The sequence below is a fragment of the Sander lucioperca genome, chromosome 4 (assembly GCF_008315115.2).
Source record: "Sander lucioperca isolate FBNREF2018 chromosome 4, SLUC_FBN_1.2, whole genome shotgun sequence".
Classification (NCBI taxonomy): domain Eukaryota; kingdom Metazoa; phylum Chordata; class Actinopteri; order Perciformes; family Percidae; genus Sander; species Sander lucioperca.
Window position 1 is genome coordinate 21,612,119 of NC_050176.1, and position 26,251 is coordinate 21,638,369.

Below are 26,251 nucleotides of genomic sequence, written 5' to 3' on the forward strand. Positions count from 1 at the left end.
GATGTGCTCGTACGTTTCGTGGAAATAAGTCATTCAGCATGAAAAAAGCATAAAACATGACTAATCGACTAAAGAAATCTAAGTTGACTAAGACCAAAACGACCGATTAGTCGACTAAGAGAGAAGACACACCAGCCCAATAATCGGGCGTCGGGCCGTCTGGCGAGGTCCGTGACTCGAGTCTCTTCGGTGTGTCTGTGCCGTCGGCCGTCCGAGGAGCCGTCGGCCTTCATTTGGGCCGACCCGACATGTTCAGTCGGAGACAGGGCAGTCGGGACTCACCCGGAAATGGGGAGCGGATGAGCCTCTCAAAATCTGACGAAAATCTTTTAAACTGACCTTTGTTGATCTGAAATGAAGACAGATTCAGCAACTGCACGGCCTATTTCTCGCTTAAAATGTTTTCAGAAACACGTTTCGGTGAACTATTTTAGTCCAATATGAGATCGTATGAACGAGCCGCCATGACAGTCTGGCTGTGAATTTCCCATAGACTGTATATAAGAATGGACCAACAGATCCCGTTGCTCTGGACGGAGACCAGTGAAGGCCTTTAGAAGCACTTTTCCGGTGATGGCTGAGCGTTACTGCGCAGCCTCCAACTGAGAGAGACGACGTAAATGTGACGTGAGCAACCTGTCTGAAAGTTGGAAGTCTTCTGGTAGCTGTGCCAAGAGAAATCTCAATCATTCCCAATCTAGCAGAGACGGAGAGCGTAGGTATATGTAAGGAGATAACATAGACACAAGTAATTAAACTTAAACAGCTAATGTAAGCCCAAACTGCCTGCGAACTTCTCCTGTACTATACGGTAATTCCTCTACTATGCGACAGTAAGTCTCGTGGTTATGACCCAATCGTTAGCCTATTTTTATAAAAACGTCTGCTACGGAGCCATAACATGAGATACAAGGTAATGGAGCCTTTTATACATTGTTGTGTTTCTTTAGAAATAAACAATGGACAATAAAGTCTTTAAACTCTTCAGATGTAAAGTTATTCTCTGTCAAAGTGACGTCAAAATGAATGGCAGTCAATGGGATGCTAACGGGGGGTGATCGCTTTGTAGCATCAAAATGGCGCCATAGGAGATTCGAGCTTTGAAGCGAAGCTTACCCCCTTGGAATTTCCGGAGAAAAAAGACCCACGTGACGCGTTCGTCCAATCAGCTGCCGGTTTTCATTTTCTGGGAAATAATCAGACTTAATGGAAACAATACAGAGCAGCGCCGCCTGCTGGTATGGAGACGTATTACGTTTCTCGCACGTGCAGAGCGTACGCTCAAGTCGGCGTCGCCTCAGTGTGTTCTGAGGCACTTTTTGGACCTCGGGACCCGACTGATCAGTCCTAACTGGCTTTTCTGCCGACGGTCGGCCCGTCTGGTTGGTGTGTCAGGGCCCTAAGAGGGAGCAGCCCTAGTGATGGAAACTTTTTTTAGACCGATCAATTCCCGTAAATGTCCCTTAAATGTGTTTTTAAACGACTGCTAATTAAAGGTGTTTGCATGCCTCTCTAAAAGTACAAAAGAAGGCTTGGACCTACATCAAGCTCTCGTTGGCATCATTGTCGACTCACTGAGGTAACGGCTTTATTTAATGAGTTTACTCTTTCAGTTACCGGGGCAGAAGCCGAGCCGAGGACAAACTTAACACCAAGTGTTCTGTATCTAGGGACTTTTGTTTTTGTCCTCTTTGATCCCTTTTTAAGAAGCTCAATTATTCCTACATCTGTTCAGGGTTTTACTGAAATGCTTATGTCAGCAGCAGCAGACTCGTTTCAATGTTTGGCATCAGCTGTATCTCCGAATAAAAGAGTGAAGATATTCCAAAAATAGAAAGTAATGCCGGCTGCAACAAGCTGCTATTTCTAATATCCATTAATCTGTCAAGTCTGTGACATGACGTTATTATGGAAAATTCCCATCAGATGTTGCCCGAGTCCAGACTCACGTTCCAATGATTGTTTACGTTATAAATCAAACTCTATTCAATTTATAGCTAGTCTTGGCACTACTAAAGCTGTAACAGGTATGTTTTTGGTGGTTTTTTTAACTTCATAATTGATTGAAAATAGAGATGAGCCGATACCAGTATCGGTATCGGCTCCGATACTGCCTAAAACGCTGGTATCGATATCGGGAAGTACTGGAGTTAATGCACCGATCCGATACCACGTAATAAAGCCCTAAAGAAAATCTACGTTAAAGTAGTTTATTTATGTTGTTTTTCCATTATAACTGACTGTCAAACTGGATAATAAAAGAAAGTTCATGTTTCACAAAGAGTTTAACCTGAGCCAGACCGACAACAAAGATAGAAATCATATCACATCCATACAGGGATAGTAGTATACAGCTGTTATACATCATATCATCATACAGGGATAGTAGTATACAGCTGTTATACATCATATCATCATACAGGGATAGTAGTATACAGCTGTTATACATCATATCATCATACAGGGATAGTAGTATACAGCTGTTATACATCATATCATCATACAGAGATAGTAGTATACAGCTGTTATACATCATATCATCCATACAGAGATAGTAGTATACAGCTGTTATACATCATATAATCCATACAGAGATAGTAGTATACAGCTGTGTTTACATCATATCATCCATACAGAGATAGTAGTATACAGCTGTGTTTACATCATATCATCCATACAGAGATAGTAGTATACAGCTGTGTTTACATCATATCATCATACAGGGATAGTAGTATACAGCTGTTATATATCATATCATCATACAGGGATAGTAGTATACAGCTGTTAAAACATAATAAAATATATTTTTTTGATTTATGTCTACGCCGTATTGAGAATGAGGACATACGTCATGGTAGCTTGCTGTCACGTGACGATTTGGGAGGTGTCTGAGCCCGCCCCCGTCATTTTGGGATCCTACGCTATCGGTTGCCAGGGGCAACAGCGTAAGAGCGACACAGAGACGGCTCGAGGAATTAGCATCACGGCGAACGGGTTGGGTTTAGGAAAAGAAGAACGGGACGCGGGACAACAACGGCACGGTTGGGTTTAGGAAAAGAAGAACGGGACGGTTGGGTTTAGGAAAAGAAGAACGGGACGGTTGGGTTTAGGAAACGAAGAACGGGACGGTTGGGTTTAGGAAACGTGACCCGCGGGACGCGACCCCAGTCTCCTGTTTGACCCATCCACCCCCCCGACCAACCTCCCTATGCGGATTTTCAGCCTTTCATAGTACTCGATACAGCGTAAATTCACACGCAGTCGCAAGGTAATGTAAGTCAAGGGAGGCCAAACCGGTTGATAAACACGCTAAAAAGTGAGCATGCGTCTTGATAACACGCCAATAATGACATACGAATTGGCGTTGACGGAGAACGAGGGCAAAACAGCATCACCGATCTGTTTCGACCAAATATTCTCTGGTCCGCTAAAAACGCAACACCGAATCCATCAGCGTGTTATTAGCGTGTTGTTAGCACTTCCGCGCCTGTTTGTAACTGGTATGCTATACCGCCAACATTTTAAATGATTTAGCAGTCGGGCGCCTGGTTAGCTCACCTGGTAGAGCGGGCACCCACATATAGTGGTTTACTTCTCGGTGCAACGGCCACAGGTTCAACTCCGACCTGCGGCCCTTTGCTGCATGTCATTCCCCTTCTCTCTCCCCTTTCATGTCTAAGCTGTCCGGTCCAAATAAAGGCCTAAAATGCCCCCCAAAAAAATCATCTTTAAATGATTTAGCAGTTTAGGTTTAGATGCACTCGTCCAGCCTGCTGTTACAGAAGTGGCGTTATTTTTTTGGCATTTGAAAGATTTTCCTGGCCTGGCGAGCGTTCCTGTTGGCCTGGCGGCCCGCCAAGCGTGTACACATACAGAGGAAACACTGACATGCTTTCATCTGTCAAACTGGTTACTGGTTTATGCATCTCAATTTCAAACTGAATGACGTTGTTGTGGTAATAGCGGTTGTGTAATTATTTTGTTGTTTGTGGATTAACAACAGGCTGAATGCATTTAAACTAGTATCTCTGTGGCTTCAGTCTATGTACACTCAGCAGACTCGGAACATTTCTTTTTCCTCTTGAGGAGCGATAACCCCCCCACTCCCAGTTTCTGTCTCTGGCGATAACCCCCCCCCCCCCACACACACACACACACACACTCTCAGTTTCTGTCTCTGTGCCTTTCTGTATGAACCACGTCACTGGCTGGCTGACTGGCGAGCTTGCTCAGTGAGATTCCTTTGGTTTCCCTCGGTTAAAAAACCTACCCTGACACTGAAACAGGCTGCCTGAGGAATGGAGCAGCAGAGAGGGAGGGAGGGAGGGTGAGGGAGGGAGGGAAGAGGAGCCAACAATAGGCCCAGACAGCTAACTGGTTTGGGAAGATCTAGTTACCTCAATCATTGTGTTGACACATTTAGAGCAGTTTCAGGTATGGGAATAACAGGTATGTTTAATATGGACAGGCATTTAAGTTACATTTTCTTTTTGTCTTTACCTTGAGTCTGTAAAATCTGTATCCATTAACTGCATGTATAGACTCAAGCCCGAATAAAACCCTTCATTTTATTAAAATGGCTGTAAAAGTTTTAAACTACAACTCAGAGTTGTTTGAATGACAGAAATCAGCTCAAGGTACGGCGTAGCGTTAGCGTGCTAAGTTGATGCTTTCTCTGCGGAGTGCAGACTGATTTGCTCTCGCGAGTCATGTGACCAAATCGCAGCCTTTGCGATTTAGGAAATCGCGTTTTAACATATCGCGATATTATCGCAAATGCAATTAATCGTTCAGCCCTACTAAAAAGTGAGTATGCGTCTTGATAACACGCCAATAATGACATACGAATTGGCGTTGACGGAGAACGAGGGCAAAACAGCATCACCGATCTGTTTCGACCAAATATTCTCTGGTCTTGCTCCGCTAAAAACGCAACACCGAATCCATCAGCTTGTTACTAGCGTGTTGTTAGCACTTCCGCGCCTGTTTGTAATTGATATGCTATACCGCCAACATTTTAAATGATTTAGCAGTCGGGCGCCTGGTTAGCTCACCTTACCTTGAGTCTGTAAAATCTGTGAATGGAACAACAACATTGTCAAATAATTAGGGCTGCAAATAACTATTATGTTCACTGTCCATTAATCTCTCGATTATTTTCTTGATTAATACTTTAGTTGTTTGGTCTCTAAAATGTCAGAAAATGGTGGAAAATTAAGGACCAGTGTTTCCCAAAGTCCAATATGACGTCCTCAAATGTCTTGTTTTGTCCACAACTCAAAAGATATTCAGTTTACTGTCACAGAAGAGAGAAGAAACTACAACATATTCACTTTTAACAAGCTGGAATCAGAAAGGTTTTACTCAATTGTTTTTACTTAAACTGATTTTTAAACGTAAAAGTTGACAACTAATTGATTAATATTTGCAGCTCTACATATAATAGTGTTGCGCCCCATCAGGCCTTTACAATTATAGAGGAAGCACTGGAATATACCCACATAGTAAAATTACATAATGCACATTCAGGATGAAACGGTAAAATGTGAGAACTGCATTTTCAGATTCATCCACTTGTCTGAAAAGCTCTGCCCCTGCAAAGCGTGAACCCCCGCCTACTTACACTCCTCCCAGGCAACATGGACACCAAAGTCACAAGGATTCCTCCTCTGACGTTCATGGATTTCTGTACCAAATTTCAATCCATCCGTAGTTGTCAAGATATTTCGTTTAGGGTCAACAGACCAACATCTTGAGTCTCCCTGCCAGTGTGGCTACAAAATGAGTTTAAAGCTACTGTGTGTAGTTCAGCGTGAAATGTAAAGTGCAGGGGAAAAATGCTCCTTTGAACTAAATGGTGGAGCATCTTTTGTTTGTGTTCTCTCTCTGTTGGGGTCAAATGCTGCGTGAATCCGGTCTGACTATCCTCAGGTTTTCACAGGTCCATTTTAAAATCGGGGCCAAAATTCTGAAACTGTCAAGGCCTCAAGTGGGTATTTATGTTAGACGATGGTATAGTCCTTTAAAGCTGTAGTGCGTAGTTTCTGTCGCCCCCATGTGGAATTCTAAGAAATCACAACAAAACTGTCGGCCTCCGTGATCGCGCACCGCCCCCACCCCTCCTCCACGCAGCTGCTAGTAGCCAAGGAGGACACGGAGGATTAAAAAAACATGATGAACTCTTCAGAAGAGGTCATTATCTTGGCTCGAGTTTCTGCACGTGAAAGTCGCCGGACGCCACAATCTTCTGAACATAGTCATACTGAGAAATACAGAGAGAGTTGTGTGGAGCTGATAGTATTAATAAGCTTTGTAGCAACTCATTTAGCAATGGCTTGAATGTAACGGACGTTCATTAATATAAAAAGAAAGTTGCACACTAAAGCTTTAAAGTGCCTCTTCTTTTCCCTGACCCTCAATGTCGAAATGCTCATCTTCCGTCCTCGCTTCACTGACGTTTCCCAGGAGCTGCTTGCTGCCTTCCCCCAAAGAATTTCCTTCTTGAGAGCACATTGGGAACAAACATTTGTTTCCACTGTGAAGCCGCAGAAAGAAACATGTTGGCATCCATCCTCTGCATCTTGTTTTCTCTTTAACTGTTGCATTCATGTAAACAGAAAACATGTTGCAACTAATCCTGGTGATCTCTCATGTTTTCACCTGTTCAGTTTATTCTTTATTCTCCTTAAGCCTCATAAAACCACGATGACGGTTTGGAAATGAGTAATGATCACGTTACCACACTACATATTGGATTTATTTGAGAAATGTCCACCATCACAGAGGGAGCATTGTCTTATTTGTGATAATTGTAGGGAGATCTTTTATGTGTCTATTTTGACATCTACAGTTTTCTGTCAGATCTTTTAAGGCGCTGACGCACCAACCTGATAATCGGCCGTCGGACAGTCTGGCGAGGTCGGTGACTCGAGTCTGTTCGGTGCGTTCCGTGCCGTCGTCCTTTGGAGGGGACGTCGGCCTTCATTTGGGCCGATTTGACATGTTGAATCAGTAGGTGGGCAGTCGGACTCAATGACCAATCTGATTGGTGGAGCGCTAACCCGGAAATGACGAGCGGGATGAACGCCTCTCAAAATCTTTGTCGATCTGAATTGAAGATTCAGCAACTGCACGGCCTATTTCTCGCTTAATGTTTTCAGAAACACGTTTCGGTGAACTATCTTCGTAAAATATATAAGAGATCGTATTCCGAACGAAGCCGCCATTATGCTCGGATGTAAAATTCTGGAGAAGCCAGACCCACGTGACGCGTTCGTCCAAACAGCTGCCGGTTTTCATGCACCGCCTGCGGTTATGGAGACGTATTACGTCTCGCGCACGCGCAGAACGTACGCTCAAGTCGGCGTCGTTTCGGTGTGTTCTGAGGCACTTTTTGGACCTCGGGGAGACTGATCAGTCCGACTGGCTTTTCTGCCGACGGTCGGCCGTCGGGTTGGTGTGTCAGGGGCTTTACTCTCATCAGTGTCAAATTTCATATTAGTCTCGTCACAAATCACGTGAATTATCCTTTGCACCGTTACAGCCACTTAAACAGACTGCATTTTGTGTTTCTTGGCATAGAAAGAACTTGTGCTCTACACAATAAAGCCCTTTCACTCTGCCGCTATAATACAGCGGCTTACAGTATGTCCTTGTTACTGTAAGCAGTAATGAAGTCGTTCACTACAACAGACCGAGCTCTATCAAACCCCCAAAAAACATTTGACTTGTTAAATGTAAAGGCATCTATCAACTGGTGAATCGAGACAACGCTGAACTTTACTTTAGCAAAGCTTAACGTATGGTATGAAGTACACCGTTGGGCTTGTTTGTCCTGGTGATGTTTGTCCTGGTGATGTTTGTCCTGGTGATGTTTGTTTCTGGAAGTGGACGGATTGTGTCTCCTCCTTCCTGCGTTTTGTATCCTTGCTCACGCCTGTGTTGACTTTTGTTCAGCACAGGCCGGTTGGACAGCGTGGGGTGTCCATCCAAATTTTAACCAAATCTTCAGAAAATCTGCAGAACAAAATTCAAATGTATGCACGTTCACAGTAACTAGTAATCCTCCAGTCAGGTTTCATTGCACCATTACAGAAGAAAATGATGCAACAAGAGGGCATTATTAAAAGAGCTTAAAGGTTTTACATCTTATAAGATAAGATAGACTTTATTAATCCCACACTGGGGAAAGTCCTGTGCTACAGCTGCTCAAAAGAAAAACAATGTACACACATCAGAATAACACAAATACACATTAAGTAGACACAGGAGAAAAAAATATACATAAAGTATAAGAACAAGAAAAAATAGAATCAGTTATAATAATAACAGTAATAAAAACAGACATATTTACATATACATTTTCTTATATAGACAGACAGCATATATACACACAGATATACAGATGAGTAAGGTGCGGATGAATAGATACGACATATTGCACAGTTGGAGGTAACAAAGAGTGATAAATAAATAAATATAGTGCATAGTGAATATTGTCCAGTGATGGCTCATGTTGCAGAGACAGCTAGCAGTGCTACATTATGATGTTGCATTAAAGAGTCTGACTGCTGCTGGAATGAAGGACCTGCTCCTTCCTGCACTGAGGGTGCAGCAGTCTGCTGCTGAAGGAGCTGCTCAGGGAACTCAGTCTCGTGTAGGGGGGGTGAGAGGTGTTGCCCACGATTGATGCCAGCCTGGCTGACATCCCCCTCTCCCCCCCACCTCCTCGGTGGTGTCCAGAGGGCAGCCCAGAACAGAGCTAGCCCTCTTCACCAAGTCTTTCCTGTCTCTCTCTGTGCTCCCAGCTCCCCAGCAGGCTACTGCATAAAAGACTGCAGACGCAACCACAGAGTCAGTTATGGAGCTATCGATGCCAAAAAGGGATTATTCCAAGTTCACTGTATCAAAAAACAAACATGTAGGCTATTCATGTTTTGCTGGCCACAGCAGCGTGCACATTACATAATTCATCTAACATGATTTACACCTGACTTCCAAAGCAGAGCTGCCTAACAGAGAGGCTGTGCAGTTAAAGACGTTTCAGTATTTGAATGATCATTTTTAATTTTTTTTTGTTTTTTTGCTTGATCAGTTAAAAATTTGGCGTTTTGCAGGAGTCGGCGTGTGTCGTCTCAGCTGAGACGGTGAAGTCACCGGTCCTTTACCCCCCCACCCACACACAGGGAGGTGCCAACAGAGGGACAGGATGCCTATTCCTCCCCCTCCCCCTCCTCCGCCAGGACCCCCGCCTCCCCCCACCTTCCATCAGGTCAGTGACCCCGACTGAAGGCACACATCACACCACACTGCAAAGGTTCAACGCCAATCAGCCGCAGAAACTGGCACAATATATTGTTCAGTATAGCCCTGAGGAAGATGGTTTAATTATAATAATGATAGTAAATTAGTTTTGGCTGGATTGGTCTAACACACTGTATAAACACTCTTAACAAGGCAATAAGGGGACAGTAGTTTGATTTGTTTAGCCTGGAGGAAAAGAAAAACATTTCCTCTTAGAGATCTGTTGTACAGTTACTTATTCTTGGAAAAACTTAAGAAACCTGGAGTCTGGGCTGAAGCTCATGTTTTCCCTGTTTGTGTTCTTACCTGACATGAACATCAGAGAAGGTTAATTACAGAAAAATATAGAGTTTCAGGGTCTGCAGTCAAAATGTCTAACCTGGCAGGATGACAAGTTACCAAGCTACTGAGTCATGTCGGCTTTTGTTTACACGCTATGGTTCAAAGTGTGCCGCGTGAACCCAAACAAACCAAGCGCATGGCTGCGGTTCAGACGAGAGGAACCGGAGATGTGATTGCATACTTGTGAACTCCCCCCGCAGGCGAACACGACTCCTCCCAAACTGAGTTCATCTGAGAATAAAGGCAGAGGAGCGCTGCTGTCGGACATCCACAAAGGTGCCAAACTAAAGAAGGTCACTGCGATCAACGACCGGAGCAGTCCGATTATAGAGAGTAAGACATACATACACACACACACACACACACACACACACACACACACACACAGTAACAGTGAGCTTCTATTATAAAGCCGGTGACACACCAACCTGACGGCTGATCTCCGGCAGAAAAGGCAGTCGGACTGACTGCCTCCTCGAGTTGGCCAAAATACGTGCCTCAAAACACAACGAATCAGTGCCGACTGCCGACGGCAGCTGATTGGACGAACGCATCACGTGGGTCTGGTTTCTCCGGAAATTCAAAGCCAGACTGTCATGGCGGCTTGTTCAGAATACGATCTCATATTGTACTAAAATAGTTCAGTCGTTTTCAGAAATGTGTTTCTGAAAACATTCGAAGAGAGAAATAGGCCGTGCAGTTGCTGAATCTGTCTTCATTTCTGATCAACAAAGGTCAGTTTAAAAGATTTTCATCAGAGTTTGAGAGGCATTAGTCACGTTAATCCCGCTCGTCATTTCCGGGTTAGCACTCCACCAATCAGATTGGTCATTGAGTCCGACTGCCGGCAGTGCCCGCCTTCCGACCGAGCAAGTCAGGTCGGTCAAAATGAAGGCCGACTGACGACGGCTTGAACACACCGAACAGACTCGAGTCAGCGACCTCGCCAGACTGTCTGACGGCCGATTATCAGGTTGGTGTGTCAGGGGCTTAAAATGTACACGCAGAGAAATACGTGTTTTGTGTTTATGAAATATGGGGAACATACACAGAACAGTTCGACAACGTAAGTTTAAAAGTTCATTCTTGAACTTGTAAATAAATATCAAGGATTACTAACTATAGTAGCTTCTTCCGTAGCTTTCAACCACTTTTTGAGGTCTTCAAACAACTGAAAAAACAAAATCAACTGAGCAAACTCCATCTGCTGACAAAGCCCGTTCAAAGCCCAGAAAAAAAGCTAGTTATTGGACATTGAGTTAAGATTATTTTGTCAAAAAGCAGGGCTTTTTTTGGAATTTGGAGCTCTATTACATGGAGATATATCTCCTATTATGTCCAAATATTTGAACATTAAAATGTGTCTAGTCTTGCTTTCATATGTGTTTATATTGACGTGGATGTCAACTTTTCACCAGAAGCAGGAGGCAGCAGTGGAGGTGGTGGAGGAGGAGGAGGAGGTGGAGGAGGTTTTGGAGGCGGAGCGCCAATGGGAATGGGAGGCCTTTTCCAAGGAGGTGTGCCAAAATTACGCCCAGTTGGAGGTAAAAACTTTTTTCTTTACTTTATCTGTAATGTGATTTTATATCTAAAAGTGTCGGCTAAGAATTAGCATGTTTTCTTATCACACAGCGGGGAGCTGAAGTCAAAGTTCACCTCTGGACGTCATATATATTGTTTTTTAAAAATCAGGGTTCAACGCTGTTTTTTATTTTTCAATTGTCCAGTTGGGCAAGTGAAAAAAAATTCTACTTGCCCAAAGTGAATTTTAATTTTAACTGGCCCCCATTTATTTAAAAAAAAAAGGAAAAATGTCAAAAAAATATCGGGAAGTGGCCGAGTAGCTCAGTGGGTAGAGCAGGCGCACATATACTTGGAGGTTTATGCCTCGACGCAGAGGTCCAGGGTTAGAATCCGACCTGTGACGATTTCCTGCATGCCTTCCCCCTCTCTCTCTCCCCTTTCTCACCTAGCTGTCCTATCAAAATAAATGCGGAAAAAGCCCAAAAAATCTTAAAAATATATATATATATTGGGGGGAAAAAGTCAAACTTCGGGAAAAAAAATATATAAAAAAAGCGTAAACCCCCCCCCCATAAAAAAAACTCCAAAAAGCGCCACAAATGTCAACAAAAAAACAGCCGAAAACGGGCCCAATCAATTCTTGATCCATCTAAAAATGAAACTAGTGGTGAACCAGAAGGGGAAAGGACTGGAGCATGTCTTGATAGTGATAGAAAAAGGTGCTATTCTTTTTTGATTTTATTTTTCATTATTATTATTGTATGCAAATCATAACTTTGCAAGAGGTACTACTGAAGTATACATAAGATATTGTTATACAGTTTGTTTTTTTACGTTGTTTTTTTTAGCTCTAATAGTGAAAGAAATGTTAATGTAATGTGTTGTGTGCTGGGGTGGGTACTGTACTACACAATAACTACTTGTGAGTGTAATGAAAAATCTATCCGTCATAAAAGAATTGATAATCTGTCAGTAGTTTATTCAACGCAAACACAACGGGTCAAACGGAGAAAAGGAGAAGAAAGCTCCTTTCTCTTTATTTCCACTGAGCTTTTACTTTAATTTCTACTCTCAGCATTCTGTTCCTCCACGACCATTTTGTGGTTATAGAAATAAACAACTTGTGCAGAATATTTTAAAGGCCATTAGCCAAAGAAGTCCACAAAGTATGAATCAGCAGAGAAGATTTGGACGTGAACGTGGTTATTTTCCCCTTATCTCTGGCGGAGCAGACGGATCCGTGGTCGGAGCTGAAGCAGTGAGGAACGAGGGATGTGAATTATGAATGAAAAGCTGGAACTTGATTATTTTTAGAATATCAAATATTAACCGTAGACGGAGCTGTAAGGTCGGACATTCTGCCGTACCGTTTGTATCGAGTCAGTTGCCACTTTAATAACTTTGACCCATAATGGCCAAACAATTATACATTATTATCAGTTTTCCAGATCAATGATCAGAACTGTTTTATGGCAATATGAAGTAGGCCTGCACGATGAATCGTTATAAAATCGTGATCTCAATTCACCCCTGTTCACGATTTAACATTTCCAAGAAAGTTATGAGCACATTTCTGGTAAACACAAGATTTAAAGTGGTGCTTTTGCAGGATTAATTGTGGAGAAAGTCAGTTTTACAGATGGTTAATTAACTACATTTATATTGTGCTTTTCTAGTCTGAACCACCTCTCAAAGAGCCCAGCTCTGTCGATTACATCAACTAATTGATTAATCGACAAAATCATATAATTGTTAGTCGACTAAGAATTTCTTTAGTCGAGGACAGCCCTAGTCTTTACATAATTAAAACATGTTAATGTCAATGTCAAATACTTTCAATAAATTAATTGGAGAAGAAAAACAAAACAAAAAACAATCGAAGTCATTTAAAAGAGTAATTAAGCATGAATAAGCATAAAAAATGACTCAACTAAAGAAATCTTAGTCGACTAAGACCAAAACGACCGATTAGTCGACTAATCGACTAAGAGGTGGCAGCCCTAGTAAAGACATGTTCCAGGAGTTCAGATAGAGCCTGTATCAGGGCCATATGTAGTTCAGTGTGCTATATGTCACTATTTTTGGTAGCCTACTGTACTTAAATGGCCAGTATGTACTTTATTTTCTGTAGTCATTGAAGCCTCTGTGTTTACAGGCTTGTGGTGATGATCAGTGTGCTATAGGTGCCAAAAATAATCTATGTTTGGTACTGCAAATTTGTGTTTTGTCATAGTTCATGTGTGCAATAAACATTACACTTCGTGAGAAAAAAATCGTGGCAGAGAATCGTGATATCAATTCTAAGCTAAAAAAAAATCGTGATTCATATTTTTCCCCGAATCGTGCAGGCCTAGTGTAAGGTTTTGCTTTAAAATGCAGAAGTACTCTGGTTTGTGAGGTACTTACTTTGTTGAATTAGCACAAAACATTCCTGTCTTGTTTTATTAATTTACTTATTTCTCAATTTATATTAAAGTACTATATCAAAATATCTATTGATATTGTGATAGAAAATTGAATATACTTTGTTTTAGCTCTCATCGACCCTCCATCAGTCGATTAATCGTTTAGTCGATCGACAGAAAATTAATCTGCAACTATTTTGATAATTGATTAGTCCTTTTATCTAATTTTTTAAAGGTGCCCTGCCACACGTATTTCATTACTTTGTGGTAATGTCTGAAGTTCTACCATGGACTCTGTAACATTTTTTGTGGAAGAAATGCCTTGGTTACCTTGTTTCAAGCCATTCTAGCGCGGTATAGAAAGCCTGCAGGAAGATTTGTGCCAGTTCTCATTAATATTTAACGAGCTGCTTGACTCTGATTGGCTAACAGCTAGCCAATGAGAGCCCAGTGCAACTGGGCGAGCTCATGAATAGTAATGAGCTCAGGCAACACCACGTCAGACTGACCAGCTTTTGTAATTGGCCTGATTTCTCCACTTATTTCTTTCCAGTGGCTAGAGCTGACAGAGGAGGTAGCCGTTCATTTTCACATTCACCGCATAACACTAACACATATAGACCTAACATGTTTCAAAAAATACAAGGAAAAACGGTTTTGTGTGGCAGGGCACCTTTTTAAGTAAAAGTGCCCCAAATTCTCCTGTTCCAGCTACTCAAATGTTTGCAGAGATTTGCAGTTTTTCGTTGTCCTACGTGATTGTTAGAGGGAACTCTTTTGGGTTCGGGCCTTTGGTCGGACAAAACGAGCAATTTAAAGATGTCGCCTTTGTCTTTTAGGTAAATCGTGATCGTTCCTCTCACCTTTCTCTGACATTTTTTAGGATTAATTGATAAATCAAGAAAATGATCAGCATATTAATTGATAATGAAAACAGTTGTTTATTTCACCCCTGAACCATAATGCTTCCCAGTGAGCATCTTACCAAAAATAGTTGTTGTCTGAAGTGTCTGAAGTGTTTTTGTGACGTCCTGAGCACCATCTCTCATCTTTGTCCTTCACCCAGATGGTCCAGCGGGCGGTTCGGTGGGCAGAGCCGCCCTGCGGCCCCCAGGGTCCCGGGCCGCGGCCCCTCGCCCCCCCACAGGCCGCTCCCCCTCGCCCTCCCCAGCCAACAAGCCCTCTCCACCGGAGCACCAGCGCTCCCACCGGCCCTCGCTGCCCGACATCTCCCGCTCCTCCAGCAGCGGCAGCAACAGCTCCTCCATAGGCAGCGGGATGAAGCACAGCACCTCCGCCCCCCCGCCGCCTCCCCCCTTCAACAGAGGAGGCCGTAGCAACGCTCCGCCTACCCCGACTCAGAAAGCACACGCTCCACCTTCCTCGTCCTCGTCCCACAGCAGAGAGAAGCCCCTCCCACCGATGCCCAGCAGAGGACCGACCCCTCCCAGCTCCGTGAAGCCGCCTCCGTCTTCCAGCAGGCCGCAAACGGGTGGCTCCTCAGCTCCTCCGCCTCCTCCGCCGTACAGGCCGCACGCATCGGGCAACGTCTCCAACGGGGCGTCCAGCGTAGACGGGGCCGGGGCTCCGGAGCTGCCACAGAGGCACAACTCCCTGCACAAAAAACACACATCGGGAGGCGGCAGCCAAGGACGCAGCCAAGCTCCTCCACCTCCTCCCTCCCCGTCTCCATCCGCATCCTCCCAGCAGGCCAGTAGACCACCACCACCCGCCAGAGACCCACCTGGACGCAGAACAGGTACAACCACCTGCACTGTAAACACAGACAACTCTCAGTATTCACGTCTTTTAAAGGTCACAGGTCACGGCTCATACGGCAGATTTTGTGTTAAAGTGCTCATATTATACTTTTTGGCTTTTTCCCTTTCCTTTATTGTGTTATATATCTTTTTTGTGCACGTTATAGGATTACAAAGTGAAAAAGCCCAAAGTCCTCCCCAAAGGGACTTACCATCTCCAACAGAAAACACTGTTCACAAACTGCTCCAAACAGCTCTATTGTAGTCCAGCCTTTACTTCAGAGACAAACGTGGTCACTTTGGAACACACGTTATAATGCTCGCCTAGCTGCTAGCATGGCACGCCCTCATACTCTGCTTCTGACTGGCTAGTAGTCCTTACCTAGGTACTGTCAGGGCACGCCCTCATACTCTGCTTCTGACTGGCTAGTAGTCCTTACCTAGCTACTGCGCATGTGCGACTCCCAACAAAGATGGAACAGCAGTGTGATGTCTCACTCTGTAGCTAAAACAGAGAGCTCAACACACAGGGTGAAAAGAGGAGCTGCAGCAATGTGCAGTACAACAACAATATGGTGTTTTTTGAAAATTAAACCATGTAAACCTATTCTGGTACAACCTCTAAATACAATTATGAACCTGAAAATGAGCATAATATGAGCACTTTAATATAAACTGTTGAGGATCACTTCGCAGGCTGTCTGGAGATATGTTAAAAAGTGATCAAGTTACATCTTATATGTGCTTTAAAAGGCACACTTAAAGGAAAGGTTCATCTAAAAATACAGTTCTTCTGCACACCCAGTATCCAATGATGTACCTCAAATTTCTGGGTTTGTATTTTGTATTTGTGGCCAAATGCAGAGAATGTAATAGTAGATATTGATATATTTCCACATACATATCACATAGTGTGTCATCATCATGACAGGAGACAATGTGCTTATGTAGATCAGTTTCAGTGACCCAGAGCTGCTACCAACGACTATTTTGAATAATAATTTATAGGGCTGTCAAAATAACGCGTTAATTTCAATTAATTAATCTGAGAAAAAATAACGCGTTAAAAATATAACGCAGATTAATCCATTCCATATTGACGTTTGACCCGGAGTCGTTCTAGCCTCCATTGGACTGTAAAATGAAGGAGGGAGACGAGAATGTGCTGCCTGGATCATTAACTGGAACATTTACTTGTAAAAAATCTTCTTCCTGCCAACCCTGGCTACCGAAATCTGGTGCCACTGATATGTCTGCTCTTCTCTCTGGTGCTCTGAAGACGATACAGGCAACACAAACACCGCTGCACGGGACGCTAGTTAACACTATACTCAACAGCAGCTAACATTAGCCTACCGCTAGCTAGTTAACACTATACTCGACAGCAGCTAACGTTATCCTACCGCTAGCTAGTTAACACTATACTCGACAGCAGCTAACGTTAGCCTACCGGTAGCTAGTTAACACTATACTCGACAGCAGCTAACGTTAGCCTACCGCTAGCTAGTTAACACTATACTCGACAGCAGCTAACGTTAGCCTACCGCTAGCTAGTTAACACTATACTCGACAGCAGCTAACGTTAGCCTACCGGTAGCTAGTTAACACTATACTCGACAGCAGCTAACGTTAGCCTACCGCTAGCTAGTTAACACTATACTCGACAGCAGCTAACGTTAGCCTACCGCTAGCTAGTTAACACTATACTCGACAGCAGCTAACGTTAGCCTACCGCTAGCTAGTTAACACTATACTCGACAGCAGCTAACGTTAGCCTACCGCTAGCTAGTTAACACTATACTCGACAGCAGCTAACGTTAGCCTACCGCTAGCTAGTAGCTGGATTAAACACGGTTTCAATGCTGACAGCTAACGCTGAACGGTGCATTTGAAGTTGTAAATGTCCTCGGTGGTTGTTTTTGTCGTTCAACAGCAATTTACTAGTGAAATAAGTTATTGTTATACATTATTATTAATGTATAACTATTAATATTAACAACATTTAATTTTGACCATATGGCCTTAGCAATAAACAAGCCGTTCCTTAATGTCACCAACTGTTGTTTAGTACCCTTTGTTTTCTTTTCTTTTTTTACTTTCTTAAAAAGTATCGGTTCAGGCACCGTTAATTATGTATGCGATTAATTTCGATTAATTAATCACAGTCTGTAATTAATTAGATTAATTTTTTTAATCAATTGACAGCCCTAATAATTTAACTTGAAGATGATATGTAATGTAGTGTATTCTCTCTTCTTTAATATCCTGTCATCTCTCTACTCAGCTCTCTAAAAAAAGACACAAAATACTATTCTATGTTGACCGACTAATCCATCGTTTAACCAATCATTTCAACACTGAACGTGTTTTACTATATATATATATATATATATATATATATACACACATACACGTTGAGGATATGAGTGTGTTCAGTATTTGGACCGTCCCAGTGACAAAGACAACATCTCACCTGGAGGAATGTTCGTCCGGAGGGCAAAGCAAGTTCTGACTCGTTATCTCTGAATCTCTTTTGTGCAACGCAGCCATAAAGCAGCAAACATTGAAACATTTGTCCCCGTGGATCACACCTAATCATCGATTTCTGAAAGTAGAACCGAAGGCAGGGACGGGATGTGTTTGGCTCCTCTTAACGTTTAAACAGCCCTCTTCTAAAGCCAGGTGTCTGCATAGATACTTAACACAGTGTAGTTTAACATTTCCTAATATTTCCACAGCTGCTGCTGTGGTTTGGGACTTGTTTTCCTCATCAGATTACTACAGATTAATACAGTATTTCAATTCGTGGAATGAATGTGTTTTTACTCGATTAAAGAGGCGCTATGCAGTTTTGGCCATTTCTTCGCTGTTTTCTCTCTTTTTGCTGGCAGGTTTCTCTATAGAGCTCCCCCTACAGCTTCTGAATAGATATATGGCAGCTCCGATGTTTACTCGTGTCTGACTCCTCGCTCGGTCAGTCTGCCGTTTCCTCTTCCTCTGTTCCTCCGACAGTGCTTTCCTAGCTTTCTGCTTCTTTTTTGCTGCTCAGCCATGACGATAGTGTGAAAAACTCCATCGCTACCTTGTTAGCCGGTTCCTGAATGGGCGTATGTGTGCAGTGCCGTGAAGCAATTTGTTGCATCGCGAGACCTGATATCACGCCATACTTCCTGACGCTGAGGCCAGCGGCTCGCCGGCCCAAAGTTACAAGGGTGGTTTTTCCGCTCACAGGCGCTAGGGGGGAGCGAGACGACCACCATTCAACCCGAAAAAAAGTCATATAACCATTCTAATGACTCCGAAGCTGTTCAGTTAAGGTAAATTAAGCTAAAAGAAATGCGTAGTTCCCCTTTAAGTGGATGCTATGTGGGTAGTGACACATATGAGATGCCTTCTTATTGTCAAAGTGCCCAAACACACGTGTGTTTGATGTGGAAGAAAATACTTTTTTAACTCTTTTAATTTAAGACGCCTTCATCTACAAAATGCTTGAGTTTTATAGAATTCATCTTTTTCATATCTTAATTATCAGAGAAACTCTCGGGTGATGATTTTGCTTCTTTCCCCAGAGCAGATTTATGGCTCACTGGAAACATTTATATTCATATTTTGAGCACACAAAACAGGAAGGCACTTGTTAGCTGCAGCTCTGTGTTGTGATTGGACGACGGAGCGATTCGCCACAAGGCCTCCTGGTTTCTCTGCATTCCTAAAGCCCTGTGGAATATTCCAGCATTCCTCTTTCACTTTTCACGCTCGCTGCTACTTCTTCCCGACTTAAACATTTAAGACCTCTTCTGTTTTCTGTCACTGTTCCAGTTCTGTGCTCCTTGTTGTGTGTTGTTGCCTTTTTTATTTTCTGATTTAAAAGCCGATATAAAAGAGAGCTACCTGATGTGTTACTGGTGCAGTACAGCAGCTGTTTCTAGCTTCTGGAACTGGAAATAATTTCACAAGTCACAACTTATAACCGGTTCCCATCCAGACAGCCGTTATGGTTCATAGAAAATGGGTCATGGTTGGTGTTTTCCTTTTTACTGCTGTTGTGTCTTTTGTGGTGCATGCAGTAACACTCCCAAGATCAAGGTATTGAGAGTCCTAGAATTAATTAAAGCTGTGTTTTCGTAGAGAATCAAACACAGATTGGAGGGGGCGGGGGGGTGGGGGGGGCAAAAGAAGAATAATGTGATTTTTAGTTGCTGTTAAAGAACTGATTTTCCAACCTCAGATGACGGAGCCTTCTGAAATGCACCGATACTGGAACATTTCTTGGTATCAGACTCCGCTGGAGCTGCTGGAAATAGCTGAGCATGACGGGATATCAAATAGTCTTCACAGTATGTGATTTAGGGGAACAATTAAAAATGTAACTAAACGGGGGCGACCTCTAGCTCACCCAGTAAGAGCATGCGCACCATGTAGGCTGAAGCCTTTGCAGCGGCGCGGGTTCGAATCCTAACATGCGGCCCTTTGCTGCGTGTCATCCCCCATCTCTCTCCCACCTATCCTGTCTATCCACCGTCACTCTGAAATAAAGGGGAAAAAAGCCCCCAAAAAAGCCGAGAAATATTGAAGCACTCGGAAACGTTTGGCGCCAACATCTACAGAAGTCCCTTTGAAACAGCGGTTTTAATTACTATAATTAAGGCTGCACGATGTGAGGAAAATATGCGACATGCGATAACGTTAAATATCGCGATAATGATATTAACTTGCGATAAATAAACAGATATTAAAGTGTGCTCAGTTCTGCATTTCTGCTGCTTTCAGTATTCTGCTAAAATACAACAAATTGCTTGTTGAATTTAAAACAAATGAAAGGAAATAATTTCCAACATTCTTTTATTGAACAAATTAAACTTTGAATTAAATATAAGGAATTAAAAAAAATAAAGTGCAGTTTTCTGCTGATATTTTCTTTCAACTAACACAAAAATCTGAGTGTCTTTCTTGATATATATCGCAGCCTTCGCGATGACGATTAAAAAAAAAAAGATATATATTGTGCAGCCCTAACTATAATGTAGAGCAGTGCTTCCCGTAGGGGTACTTAAGAGTACTGCAGAGGGTACGGGAGCTTTTTCTTTATGCATAATTCCTAAAATAATTGCACTATAATAATGAATGAATTTAGTGATTGATTCTAAGCGTTGAAATGCAGGCTTGCATTTCAGTATTTTTCACTTCCAAGCAGAGTCCAAAATTAACTTTTTGTTCTGGTTAGTGAATGATCAAATTTTACCAGCCACTCTGTAGATTACTGTTGTTTTTTGACCGGTGAGTGAAGCATATTCTCCCAGCGTTTGGCTGGTAGATGGTGCTAACTTTGGACCCTGGTTCCAAGGTTGTTGTTTACAGCGGTGGAAGAAGTATTCAGATCCTTTTTACTTGAGTAAAAGTAGTAATACCACACTGTAACAAATACTTTGGTACAAGTAAAAGTCCTGCATTGAAAATGTTAAGTAAAAGTCTGTAAGTATCATCAGGAAAATGTAATTAAAGTATTAAAAGTAAAAGTACTCGAGGGAGAAAAATCCTCCCATTTTAGAAGCTGGAAAGGATCCAAAAAGTTGTGTGTTTAATGTTACACACACACACACACACACACACACACACACACACACACACACACACACACAAATGGTCTAATCATTTCAGCTGGACTTGTAGGCCGTTATATTGTTGGCTAGTTTCATTTATAATTAAACATCATATTTTATAAACTACATGTGTTTTGTGTGCAGGAATATTAATGTGTGAAGTAACTAGTAACTAAAGTAACTAGTAACTAAAGCTGTAACAGATGAATGTAGTGGAGTAAAAAGTACAATATTTCTCTCTGAAATGTAGCGGAGTAGAAGTAGAAAGTGGCATGAAAAGAAAAGACTCAAGTAAAGTACAAGTACCTCAACATTTGGACTTAAGTACAGTACTTGAGTAAATGTACTTAGTTACATTCCACCACTGGTTGTTTAGCCTAAACAGGCGCAGCGTTGTGCATCTTTTCTATAAGGTTTTTTGTTCCTCCAAAAATGTTTCTCCCATCACACCCGTCATCCTGATCATCTGTGTGCGTGTTCCTTGCAGCTCCCCAGGTGCCCCCCTCCGTGTCTCGTAATGGCAGTCGGGACGCCCCTCCTCCGCCTCCCCCGTACCGCGGCCACAGCTCTGCCGTGTCAGAGTCCCTCAGCCGAGTGGGTAAACCACCTCCACCTCTCTCCTCCTCTTCCTCCTCCGTCTCGTCATCCTCCTCCACCCGAACCCCGGCCGGACCCCCTCCTCCGCCCCCGCCGATCCGGAACGGCCACTCCTCCATCTCCTCCTCCAAGTCCATCATAGGTGAGTCAAGCTGGATTCATGGTTGTGCGGAGGCTCCACGCAGAGCTTTCGCCATAGCCTACGTTAAGTGGCCTGAAGTTTATACTTGTGCGTTGGTGTGTGCGTCAAATGTTTTAAGAGAATAGCAGGGCTGGCGTGTGTGTGGAGTGTGTGGTAGAGCGAGAGAGAGAGAGTGACGGTGATTAGCTTCATAGCGAGCAGAGTTATGAATCTTCACTGATCATTCGATTACGATTATCATGTCTTCGATTTGATATCACGATGCGTCAAATACATTTTTCTATTAAAGCCGTATAGGATATTTAATTCGTAGCTTTTCAAGCTTCAAAACCAAAACATTCTGCAGTGCTCTAATACTAAATAAATTGGATACATAAAACTACAGCACTGAGCACATGGCACTTCCTGAATGTGCAAAACATACCAGAATATGTAAACAGAAAGGTTGTTAGGCATACATTAAATTGTAAACAGAAATAATCGATTATGGCCCGGCCGATTATTGATGCAGCATCGTCCACGATGCAATGCATCGATTATTTGATTAATTTCAACACCTCTAACAGGGAGTAGCGACTCTAGAGTCATAGTGAGAGAAACAAAGTGTCTCCCTGTTCTTTCTGACCACGGTGGGAAATCTGGAGCAGGAGAAGTTAACCCACTCCTTGATTTCATGTTGTTTATGGAGGAGAACCTGGAAATCAGTCGAGGGGGGGAAATGCAACGCTACCAAGCCACGGCCGAGTGACGTGTAGTTAAATTTTTTCGAGAGGTGCACGTCAGGCTGTGATCATATTTTTCTTTTATTGACATTTGTTTCTATAAAATGCAACAAACAAAAAGCAAAGCCTTTCTCAAAGTGAGTAACAGCAATGCACGGTCGGTGGAATAAAGTCTCCTAAGTAGCACAAATCTTAACTGAATTTTCAGAAAATCTGCGACAGAAGAATGTATTTATATTTTATTTTACCGTACCTAATGTAAAAAAAAAAAAAATAAACGCCCTTACACTTCCATAAAGATGGAGGAGTCACAAAAAAAATTTAAAAAAATAAGTTAAAGTCAAAGCAGTAGAAGCGGAGGGCTGATTTTGAGTCTCTAGTATCAGTCAAGCTTCCAAAACACAGGATCCTACATCTCCCAAAATGCAACTCAATAGACCCTCTCTGCCTCCCACTTAAACTTCACACCTTCAGTTTGAAATGCAGACTTTCTGTAAAATTTGAGGCTCTTCTTTCAAACTTAAAAAAGTTTGAAGTTAAGTCTTCTCCAAAACCACAGAGGACATTATACAGCTGTTTTCCTGCTGTGTCGTCATCCTAAACTCAACTTTTAGTGTAAAACCGGGTTAGTATCTTGTTACTATTTATATAGTACTTTTAATATCCCAAATATGTGTGATACTTCCATGCAGCCCAACTTCTTTCCACCCTTCTGCACTTTGCACTAGTCATGACCAAAATATCTGGCAGAATGAGATTTCCGATGTAAAGAGACGAAGGGAAATTTAAAAAAAACCTTCTTTTTTTTAAAAAATTAAGGGTTTGGACTGGCTGCTGATTTCTGCCTGAAATGAGATGCTGTGACTCCCACAAAACACCAAGTTCTCTTTTTAAATCTACCAATTATTCTTCTGTTGAACTAGTATGTTATCTTTTATTCTGGTATCTATGTAGTGGTATTCTCCTATCGCCCTCAGCTATATTTAATCCTCAGTCACAGGAGTTGTTAAAGCCCTGAACACACACACAGCTGATTTCAGTTGATCTGGCTGATTAGACCTCTCCTTAAAGCTGCAGACACAACGACCAGACGGCCGACCGTCAGCAGAAAAGGCAGTTGGGCTGATCAGTCTCTCCAAATTGGTCAACAAAATGCCTCTGAACACACCAAAGAGACGGGACGTAATACGTCTCCATAACAGCAGGCGGCGCTAATCTGTATTGTCGCCCAAAAAATTAAAACCGGCAGCTGATTGGACGAACGCGTCGCGTGGGTCTGGTTTCTCCAGGAAATTCAAAGCCAGACTGTCATGGCGGCTCGTTCAGAATACGATCTCATATTGTACTAAAATAGTTCACCGAAACGTGTTTCTGAAAACATTTTAAGAGAGAAATAGGCCGTGCAGTTGCTGAATCTGTCTTCATTTCAGATCAACAAAGGTCAGTTACGACCATAGACAGTAGAGAAGCACATGAACGCTGGCAGTCGGAAAAACAACGTAATCACGGGGGTGGTCCCTGATATTCCCAGGTGACATGAACGCACCCACACATTCCTGGGAAGAGGTCTAATCAGCCAGGTGAACACCTGTGTGAGTGTTCAGGGACTTTAGTGTGGCTTTTGTTTCTGATCTTTTTGTGATGGAGGGGACGGTGATGAATGACCATAGATAGTCAAATATTCCACCGCAGCCATGCAAATGAGCTCATGAGTTAAATCAGGAAGGCAGGGACGTTTCCTGACGACAAAACAAACACACCTGTTTCACACTCTGCTCTGCAGATATAACAAGGCTGCTGAATGAGAGAGGCATCGGCCGGACACAGAAATGGGTCACGAATAAGCTGAAGACCCAGAAAAAGCAGTACACAAACGTGCATGACCGCAATAAAAACCTGAGTGGTGTTGGGCGAATGGACTGGCCGTACTACGATCTGTGCAGGCCTGACACAATATTAGGACAGCGATTTGTTGTTTGTTTCTATTTCAGCACATTGAATATTAAAGAGTAACTTTTTTTGTCCACCTGGACCCTATTTTCCTATGTTTTTGTGTCTATGTGATGGAAACAACAAACATTGTATTTAGTGAGATCGCTGTTGTCGGGAGTCAGCGAAACAAGCCGCAATGTGAGTTAATAGGGTAATTGTTCAGCTTGTATTTACCTTCACAAAAGTGCTCCTTTTGCCGCTGACAGACTCAGATTAATATTCTAAGTGTCTGACAACATTATGGAAAGGATTTCTAAGGAGGTCGACCTTTCTATTAAAGAGTAAGATCCTTTTTTTAAACATAAAAACATCCATGAAATGCATTCGCTAAAACCCACCAGACTCCATGTAAATAAACATCATTTTAGAATCGTAAAATACACTTCATTCAAAGTCGACAGAAACAACATGAAACTATGAAAAGCCGTTTTTGGGTCGTCTTTCCACTTTTCCAGCCATCACAACTTTAGTTTTGGTTGAAATAAACACCTAGTTTACCGATTTACATGTGAAAATATGTTGGCTCTATACACGCTAAAAGTATTGCTTTTTTAAATGGAGTCTGGTGGGTTTGGCGCTAGCGATCTCAGAGCTGTTTCCGGTTAAACAAAAAGATCTCAGAGGTCCATCTATGTAGGGATCCTTTCCATAATGTTGTCAGACACAAAATAATAATCTGAGCCTGTCAGTGGCAAAAACAGCACTTTTAGTGGACAAAATTGACGATGCACATTTGCCCCATAGGGTTACATTGCAGCTTGTTTTCGCCGCTGCAGACTGCAGCGATCTTGCTAAACACTGGACCAATTTCAAAGATTGTTGTTCCCATCAGTCTCTTACACACACAAAAATAGGAAAATAGGGTCCAGGTTGAACTCAAAACTTTATAGGCTTAAAAATGTTGGATTGTAATTGCAGGCTGATGTTTTTGTATGGTTATGGTGTTCCTAATAAAGTGGTAACTTGATGTACTTTTTTTGTATTTTCTTTCTTCCCTCAGATGATTTTGAATCCAAGTTTAACTTCCACCCTATTGAAGACCTTCCACCTCCAGAGGAGTACAGGCATTTCAACAAGGTCTACCCCAGCAAAAACAGCAAGGGTACGAGGACACTACAGAGTACTGTTGGGTTATTTTTAAACTCTGCTTTTATTTCAACTTTTCAACACATTTATCTTTTCCTCGTCTTGGCTGCTTACGTGTACTTTTACATTTCCGTACTGCTCACTGAAAGAGTTGTCAGACAAGTTTGGTTTATTTTCCCAGTAGAAGGCAAAAAAAAAAGACGTGTGAAGTAAAAAAACACTTGAAAAACGGCAAAAGATCTAGAGGAGAAAACGTTTTTTTACCTCAGATGTTACTGTTTAAGATTGTGCTGTGTGTTGGGAGGAAGTTTAGTTTCATGTGATGAATAGAGCTGGTGTCGCTGGGATTTTGTGCATGTGCTTAATGTTAAAATATCTTAAGATTAACGGTTAATGATTTATGTTTATATTTCACAACACGGTTTGTCCCTTTTACTATGCTCGATGGTTTTTTTTTAAGCCCCCAACGTCGACTTCAAGGCACCTAACCCCTAACCATTGCCTAATCCTAGTGCCTTCCAGGCAGCGCTTCCTGGAAGACGACGTTGGGGGCTTAAAACACCAAACACACCGTTTCCTGCCTTGTTTGGTGCCTTGCTTTAGCTCCGGTAGTAGAGCGAGCAGGCCGTTAACCGTTGGTGTGGTGGTTCCATCTCCTTCAACATCTGGGCTTTTCCTGCTGTGCTGGTCACAATGTCTGCTGGGAAGTAAAATATCCCGTCACTGCTGGATTTAAAAATGTACACATATTTGGAAAGAAACAGAAAGTCAAACAAAA

General features: G+C 42.5%; 1 protein-coding gene and 1 long non-coding RNA gene across 3 annotated transcripts in view; one reads left to right on the plus strand and one right to left on the minus strand.

The window, feature by feature from the left end:
• Positions 1-26,251, plus strand: part of wipf2a (WAS/WASL interacting protein family, member 2a) — a 33,495-nt gene that overhangs the window by 4,254 nt on the left and 2,990 nt on the right. The window contains exons 2-7 of one of the 2 annotated variants that reach the window (XM_036000464.1): positions 9,117-9,271; positions 9,846-9,978; positions 11,064-11,189; positions 14,641-15,333; positions 21,422-21,673; positions 25,388-25,498. In XM_036000464.1, coding sequence (XP_035856357.1) covers positions 9,209-9,271; positions 9,846-9,978; positions 11,064-11,189; positions 14,641-15,333; positions 21,422-21,673; positions 25,388-25,498 — 1,378 coding nt within the window. In that variant the 5' untranslated portion in view covers positions 9,117-9,208. The remainder of the gene's footprint in view (positions 1-9,116; positions 9,272-9,845; positions 9,979-11,063; positions 11,190-14,640; positions 15,334-21,421; positions 21,674-25,387; positions 25,499-26,251) is intronic. The other variant, XM_036000465.1, reaches the window with a different exon arrangement.
• Positions 24,942-26,251, minus strand: part of LOC116049854 — a 16,844-nt gene continuing 15,534 nt past the window's right edge. The window contains exon 3 of the long non-coding RNA XR_004104919.1: positions 24,942-25,003. This is a non-coding gene — a long non-coding RNA (uncharacterized LOC116049854). The remainder of the gene's footprint in view (positions 25,004-26,251) is intronic.